The 8,579-nt window shown below is 36.8% G+C and overlaps 1 protein-coding gene and 1 pseudogene across 3 annotated transcripts; both read right to left on the bottom strand.

Moving 5' to 3' along the window:
• Positions 1-689: 689 nt before the first annotated feature.
• Positions 690-3,758, bottom strand: LOC106313545 (annotated as a pseudogene).
• Positions 3,759-4,260: 502 nt separating this feature from the next.
• LOC106315565 (regulator of G-protein signaling 1-like) lies at positions 4,261-7,506 on the bottom strand. 3 transcript variants are annotated; one of them, XM_013753329.1, is made up of 11 exons: positions 7,448-7,506; positions 7,237-7,347; positions 6,728-6,848; positions 6,570-6,633; positions 6,405-6,489; positions 6,261-6,334; positions 5,909-6,189; positions 5,081-5,313; positions 4,872-4,996; positions 4,671-4,792; positions 4,261-4,585 (listed from the first exon to the last, which is right to left on the bottom strand). In XM_013753329.1, exons 2-11 carry the CDS (start codon positions 7,314-7,316, stop codon positions 4,403-4,405), a joined length of 1,368 nt encoding a protein of 455 aa, XP_013608783.1. In that variant the 5' UTR covers positions 7,317-7,347; positions 7,448-7,506; the 3' UTR covers positions 4,261-4,402. The 3 variants fall into 3 exon arrangements, with proteins under 3 accessions (XP_013608783.1, XP_013608782.1, XP_013608784.1); XM_013753328.1 differs by lacking the exon at positions 7,448-7,506 and having other exon boundaries at positions 7,237-7,439; XM_013753330.1 differs by lacking the exon at positions 7,448-7,506 and having other exon boundaries at positions 4,489-4,578; positions 7,237-7,439.
• Positions 7,507-8,579: the final 1,073 nt, after the last annotated feature.

Here is an 8,579-nt window from a genome sequence, read left to right as displayed (position 1 = left end):
ATTAGAGCGATTAATATCTATAATAACTTTAATAAATTTTTTATATAATCAAAAACAAATTTTTATTAATAATATTAACTTTAAAAAAATAAGATAATTCTTATATATTGTGTTGTTATCTTTTTTTTTTCAGCTTGTGTTGTTTAATAAATTTTAATTAAACATATATATTTAATTAAATTTTTGTCATATATATATGTTTGATTTAATTTTTTTGAAAATATAAATAATAAATTATTATGCTGGCTTTTGAATTAATAAAAAATAAATTAGATTGTAAAACGATTAAGTCCGCATTTGCGGGTAAGACACCTAGTTAGAAAAAATGGAAGAAAAATGTTTTCATTTTCACAATTTGTTTAGAAAATCACACATCATTATTTTTATTTTTTTGACATCATCATTATTTTATTTTGAAAACATGTATTATCACTTTTCACTTGCAATTGTTTCTACGGTAGATTTACGGTGTGAGACTGTCAGACTGTGAACAAGAATAAGCCATAGATTATGGTACTCGCGCGTGCACATAAATCTACAATTGGGCTTCACTCCCGTGTCTCACAAGGAATCCTACTTCCATAAATTTACCGTCCCCTAAACGCAGTGATATCTCGTCAACTAAACTGAAGTCAAACAGCCCACAAAAAAAATCCGTAATTTCATCTGGCGAACAAGGCACGAATTGATTAACTGAAAAGAAATGAACCTTAATAAATTGATTAACTGAAATTATTCAAACAGATATTAACAAAATAACCTAAAGGCTAAAACACGACACATGAACAGTTAGAATAAATCTACAAATCTATACAGTGCAAATGTTAAGACAAGTTCCTTAACTTATGTTCCCCTACCTTTTGTACAAACCTTTCCAAATTCTATGAACCATAACAAACTAAACCGCCAACCGCTAACTGAGATCGATATCTACTTTTTCAGGTACACACCTTTCTGTTAGGTCACGACCAAGCTCTGCTCCAAGCTGACCTTTATCACCCGCACCAAACGCGAATAACTTCCCTGATTCCGTTAGCTCATTCCAAGATATCGAATTCGTTAGACTAATCTGAACCACCCTCTCCTTCGCTTGTTTCAGCGATGTTACTACCGCTGGACTCAACACATTCCCATGTCTATTACCCTACACCAACAAAACAAGAATCAAATTAGCTTGCAACGCAAGTAAGGCGTTTGTGCTTATAGTTTACTTGTCTCATATCAATCTAAGCCATAATCAAGCGCTAACCTGTTCATCAAGGACTGGATGGTGACCGAGACTAGCAGATTCACCACAACCAAACGAGTAAACATCACCATCTTCCGAGACCACAAAAGTAGTGTAATCTCCCGTTGCGACATGAACCGCCTTGACATGGCTTAGCCCTTCAACAACTTTAGGCACTGACTCACACTCCTCGTTACCGTGTCCTAAGCAGCCGTATCTTCCCCAACCCCAAGTACACACTCTTCCATCCTGACCTACCACCGCCGCATGCCAAGCACCCGCTGCAACTACCCTAGGTTGAAGATTCAATACCTGAAACTGCTCTATAACCCGAGGATACTTCTCATCGGTCTTCGACCCGTGACCAAGCTTGCCTCCCAAACCACAACCAACCGAATAAACCGACCTAAAACAACCATGATACTGCGTCAGAGCCGGTTTAGGTCATTTGCAAATAGTGTATACACAGCCAAGTGAAGCATTGGCCTATAGCCCCGATTTTTTTTTTTGAAAAATAATTTAAATGAAGAAAAGCCTCCAAATTCGTAAAAGAAAATTTTATTAAAATCATATTAAATTGTTTATAGCCCCTAAAATCCCAGGACCGCCCCTGAGTGTATAGGAAGGAACTTACATGCCATTTGGTTGACAAGTCAAGGCAAGAAGGTAGCAATAACCAGCAGCAATCTGCACAACGGGTACATTCTCTAGCGGACCTAACAGAGGACGTGGCTCGAGATCATTAGCCTCGGTTTGATGTCCGAGCCTACCGTCATTGCCCCACGTGAATGTATAAACCTTCCCTTCTCGGGAGAGAATAGCGGTGAAGAAGTTCCCTATAGCCGCTTGCACCACAAATATGTGCTTTAAAGATGCAACAACCTGAGGAGTTGTAACCGGTCTACTCCCTTGCCCTCCGTACTCAGCTTCTCCGAACAAATCTTTACCGCAAGCGTAAACACTTCCATTGTCGCTTATTAGCATTGTCCGGCCAGCACCAGCTGCTGCTTGGATGATTCTGATTCCCTGCAATGATCTGCACCAAAACACAGACCACATTCTTCGTGAAAACCATGTCCCGGTTGTTGTAATAAACACTAAACCATTAACATACCTGACGGGTAGAATCCGAGGTTCTTCATCGGTATGGCCGTGTCCTAGCTGTCCAGAGTTATTATAACCGAAGGTGTAGACTTGGCCTTTTGAAGTGACGGCAACGCTGTGACCAGGACCAGCAATGGCTTGAGATTTCTCTCTTCGACAAGACGCTTCACCAGCCAGCAAAAACCTAAGTACCAGTTTCCATGAACCTCCGCACCTACGTTTCATGCCTTCACGCTCTTCTTCCTTCATCGGCTTGAAAATCATCCTTTTATTACACATGTCGAGAGCTGCGAGCTCAGGTAGGGATAAACTACAGTCCGGTGCAAAGTTTGCTGGCTGGCTAAAGAACGAGCATGTCGCCTAAACAAACAAAACAACAACAGAATATCTAATTCTTGAAATTTCAGTAAAAGATTTTAGACTTTAATTCGAAAAAAGAACCTCTAGATTGGCGAGGTCATGAGGATCCAATCTACATTCAGTGAGAACATGAAGGACAATGGAAGGGCTAGCTGCTAAAGGAAACTCTCCGGGAGTTGAAATGTAGTCACCGGAGGAGAAGCAACAGGTTGATCAGGTAAGTCATGATACTGTAAACCTGGAGTTCCACTCGTTGTAGCATCCATTGTGAGAAGACAGATTTATCTCTATAAACCACAAAAATTAAGACAAAGTCAAACTTTGATTTGACTGAATCATGAAGAAGAAAAAACACAGAACAAGACTCTAATCTTATAACAAGTAAGTACTATTTGATCAACAAAAGCCAGTAAAGATCCAAGTCATGATCATCAAACAAAAAACAAAGGAAGCAACTTTATGGGTTATAAGACGAAAAAGGTTACTTGTCTTCTTTTGTCTAATCAAGAACAGAGAAAGAATCTGTAACTTGGAAGAGAAGTGTGGTAAATAATAAACGATAAGAGGATCTGAATACGGAAGAAGATAAAAGAAAACTGTTTGTCACACGCAAAGGAGTCTTCCCCTTCTCCTCTGTATAAGGAAACTCAAATTTGAATCGATGTTAATTGGAAAACACATCAGAAGGATCAAAAAGGAGCGAACTTTCTGAAAACCCATCTACATCAAACCATCATCATCAACAAGAACCGAACCTTTGATATTTTTTCAGACAGACGAAGAGGGTTTCTTAGTTTGGTTTTGTTGTCTGATCAGAGCTTATTAGAAGAAAAGAAAAAGGGATGTGAAGGAATGTTTTTCTAGAGAATTGACGGTGAAGAAACGGAATCGAATTTCACAAGAGAATTACCGCAAATTTCTCCTTTTTTAGTTAGAATATTTGTTTTTAATCCTCGGAAAGTCTGCAAAGTTTGCGTTGAGGGAAGTGAAATGGAGAGGAGGAAAGAAAGTTGTGGCGTCTCTTTATGCGGTCTTATTAAGCAATTAAAGATCTCTCTCTATTACCACATCGAGTAACTGTATTTATGTGTGTATACCTATAATGTAATGGACTAATTGAGTGTAACATCTTGATTCGTATATATGAATGCATGTATACATACATACGTGTGCATTTAAAACAGGGTTTGAGTGGTGGAACAAGTTAGCCTCATCCTTTGGATATATTTTACTATTAATTTATTGTTAGTATGCTACTCATGCATCCTGACATCCTCAAGTTTTTTTTCTTCTATACACAACTTCTTGAATCCATCTTAATAGTTTGGTTTTCATGTAATGACATTCACAGTGAATAAATATGGGGTTGTTCTAACAATTGTTTCTATTGTGTATGAAAATGAATTGGTGTATGTTTCTGTAACTTTATGAACTAACACAAAAATTGATAAGAAGATATGTATAAGGCTTGGAAGCAATACCAACCTGGTAAACTACAATACAAAGTGCAAGTTGGGTCTTCATCTACAATTATATTCCCATTTTTAAATCACAAACGAATATTATAATAATCAAAACAGAACATTATAGAAAAGGACATGTACAAGAAATGTGAAAAAGAAATTTATATGGACTGGATTGCTATAAACATCAAGATACTGTATGTTAAAAACACGGTTTAGGTTCTGGATTAGTACCGGTTAAGAGTCCTTAACTAGGACTGCTACATCTAGAAGTGGAGCTCTTTGACATATGTTCTTGATAGAAAGGATCATCAGAGCCTTGAACTAAACTCATCCTTGGAGGAGAGAGACTCCATCCTTCCTTATCCATCGCCTCTTCTTCTTTGAACTTGATGAAGAAGATGGATGACCAGTAATCTCTCACTAAGTTCTTCAATATTATTAAAGAAAATGAGAACCAAAAGAATAAGCTTTCATTAAGGAGGAAGAGAGTAAAAGAGAGAATGTTGTTTTACCATTTTGATCAATTGCATCACTTCATTTAATGCATTCTTGAAGAGATCAAGGTGAGTTAGATCTTGAGTGGTTAAGATCTCTTGCCTGGTTTTATGTGATACATTCACTTCCATTTCCGCTCCTGTGTTTAAAGAGACAACACCTGAGACCTGTTTATGAAGAAGAAGAAGAAGAAGAAAGAAGATGGATGATGATAAAACCTGCGACGATGAACTTCTCCATGATATGTCTAGCCATGTAGATTCTTCTTATAGAATCACCTTCCGGGATTTTACTATGTTCATACACTTCTTCACAGAAATGCAATGTTTCTCCAGCATAGCAGCTAAACATATAAAGATTACAACCTTATATAAAATGTCTAAACATGGGATGAAAAATGAAGGCAGACATCAAAACAGAGTGTTACCTATCCGCGAACTCCATAAGCGACTTTCGAAACCTTTTATTGAGAAGAAGCTTATCAAGTGGCTCGTTTGGATCAACAGGTCGAACCTCCTCCTTACGAAACAATAATCCACTATCATGAATGCCTAGAGCTAGTCCCATTCTTGGAAACTCTTGTCTGTTCTTGAAGCTGATTTGTGAGAGCAGAGGTTGGTGACTCGAGATGGAAAAGAAGACAATGACAAGAATCCCACCCTACAAAAAACAGAATCTAACTCTTAAGTTGTTTAAAATAGTCTTGGCCATATTATCCGAAACTCGAAAACCGAACTGGATCCGATTAAAAAAAAACGAAACCGGACCAAAAATTACAAAGCCGAATGGTTTCTATTTTTTTTAATCCAAAAAACAAAACCGAAGCGAAAACGGTACCGAATATTGCAAATATAATAAAATTATTAATTAATCTTAATTATAATAAAAAATTTAATTAATTTTAATTATAATAAAAAAACGAACTATCCGAAGTATCCAAATATTTTTTCGTTTTCTGGGTTTAATTCAGGTTTTGGTGGGTGGGTGGGTGGGGGGGGGTTAAGTTTTTGGGCTTTAAACCCGAATTTAATTCAAACCTAAACTCGAACTATTTTTAATTTGGTTCTACTTCGGGTTTTATAAAAAAATAGGAACTCAATACTATCCAAACCGATGCTCAGAAAAATGTCCGGTTCCTAAACAGGTCTTAAATACCCCAACCCGAATAACCCAAAAACCGAACCGAAAAGCCGAATGCCCAGCATTAGTATGAAATGCTTTGTGATAAGCAGAGAATCTTGGTAGAGGTTCATACCGTGACTAAAAGCACAAATCTTGAAGTGACTTGAAGCCAAGAGGTGTCTGTATGAATCTCATTCAACACAAACGATGTTACCCATAAAGCGACTGAAGTGGCTGAGACGAGAATCCCTTTCCAGAGATCTCTAAGCTCATCAAAGCGAAACTCTACATGACGTATAGCTCTTGTGAATGCAAGTAAAGCCAGGACGTAAAGAGCATTTAAGCCTGCAACTGGTAAAGTCCATTCAAGACCCATGTGGCATTGAGAGTCGAGAGGCCTTTTTGCCTGGAAAACTAAAAGCAGAATCAAAAGACCGTGAGCTATTATCCAACAAAAGCAAGCGTAAAGTTAGTATAAAGCTTACTTGCAGCTCCAAAGATCCATGGCAACAAAACAAGTGGAAGAAAGACGTATGACTTTACAGGAGGAAGACGTTTCCTACATGATCACAAAGAAACACAATTAAACCAATCGAGAGAGTTATAGGACTATTCAGATTTATTCTTACTTGACAAATATGAAGTATAGTTGAAAGGCCTGAGTTATACGGCAGCTCATCAGCAAACCGAACCCAAGTGGTCCTTCGACCCACACTGAAACAAAACATTACACTGAACATACTGTACAAGGAACCAACCATTTGTTTCTAAACAACACATTGTTACAAACAAACCTGACCAAAGATAGCAATATTGCCACCAGTGCTTCGTCTTGAACTGAAGCAAATTAATGGACATCTGAAAAGTATAAATAACAGTGAGTTTTCCGAAATATTACTGTAGAAAGTCTACAGATGAAGTGATTCTTTAAGGGCCCAGTCGATTATCTAACCATAGTAGAGAAGAGAAGGTTGAAGCTGGAGAAGACTTGAATGACAGGGATCCAGAAACTGCTACTGTTATTACGAGGAGCTTTGTGTATTAAACATGGTAAGACCGACCGTGATAGAAGCCTGGTAATAAACAAGTGAATCAGATCAAACTTAAGAAATTGAAGATGATTACGATAAAAGATTCACTAACACTGAACGATGCTTCCAAACTTCAAATCAAAATCATTATACATAAGTATTTGAATCTTGCTATCAAGAAATCTGGAACTACTAATTTTCCAGCAAAAGACAGATCCTTTGGATCGTATAAACAAAGTAACTCTGTTGAGTCATAACATCAAACACTTAAAAGGCAAATAAGTAAATAAGCGAGAGACATCACACGAACATTTAACGGTTAAACCCAAAAGTCGTATCTCGAAAAATCGATACTTTCTAGTTGAAGGCGACCGAAGTAAAGAGTCAACAAGCAAACCATCTCAAGAAGAAAAAAAGGAACAGAACGTACACGAGGAAGCAGATGGCAGCTATTGAAACGGCGACGTAATCGCTAGGACAACCACCTCGTTTAGCACATCCACTCGCCATTGCATATCAGATCTTTCTCCTCCACTCGATTCTGGGTTTTTGAAAGTTTATCGAAGTTGGATAATTTAGGAAACCAAAAAAAAAGATTTTAACTTTGAAAATTCGCACAAAGAACGACGTCTCAGTCTCACCATTGTTCACGTTTCTGTTTCCCAGCTGACCTTTTTGACCAGACAACACTTCCTCTCTTCCAGTAACACACTTTCTTTACTGAATTATTTTTTACTGAATTATTTATATATCTAATCTATTAAAAGGAAGTACTTAACGCTGAGTTTTCCACAAAAAATTACATGTTTATGCCACTACCCTTAAAACACAGTCGTTTTGTTTAATTATTAAATTACAATTCTTTTTTGAATACACCAGATCTGAACAGAACGGGTAGATACGTTTTTTTCTTCTCTTTTTGCTATAGAACCTTCCAACAATTATGAAAATATTGGAATTCTAAAATATGATTCACGTAGACTGATTTTTCTATTGAACCTTCCAACAATCCTAATATATGATTCACGCTGATTAATATTTTGAAAATGATACTATTCTTTATCTGTAAAGGTTTATTAATTTTGTCCAGCCTGCGTTAGAGATGTTCTTCTATGGTCTCCACAATCCCATTTCTGCCCTTTGCTGCACAATGCGTCTGAAGTCTACAGCCTCATTCCGTGTTTTTGCTCTGTCGTCATGGCTGCCGCCGGCGAAGATAAAGCTCGATTCCATTCCAATGGTTAGCTTCTCTGAATTTTCACTTTAGGTCCCTCGCATTCTGATTATTTTCAAATGGACAAAATGCTTTGGGAATTTAAGAAAACATCCTTCAAATCAACCCCGTATCTTTCAATTGTGCCATAGAGACCCAGTGAATATTACAATTTTGTAACCTTGGTACCTAAATTTTCTGCTGTTTTCACATTTACCACCAATACTACTAAATTCACAAGAATAACCTCACAATTTTGCCCCAAACTTTTCAAGGGTGCAGTTTAATCCCTTTCTATGAAATTATGCATGTGGAATGCAATATATACACCTAATTTGCAATCTAAATGATTAAAATGAGGTAAAATTATATGTTAAAGGCCATTAAAAACAGTATATACCACATACATACATCCATATTGGTGTTTGTTTTTTATTTGTAGTATATAACATTTATGATAAATCAAAAAATTTAATTGTTTATAATTTGTTGGTTGCTCATATTGTGGTTAGATACTAAATTAATCAAAATAATATGTTATATAACATATTCACAATTAG

This window comes from Brassica oleracea, chromosome C9, assembly GCF_000695525.1.
Source record: "Brassica oleracea var. oleracea cultivar TO1000 chromosome C9, BOL, whole genome shotgun sequence".
NCBI lineage: Eukaryota > Viridiplantae > Streptophyta > Magnoliopsida > Brassicales > Brassicaceae > Brassica > Brassica oleracea.
This window is presented reverse-complemented; position numbering and strand designations above follow the sequence as displayed.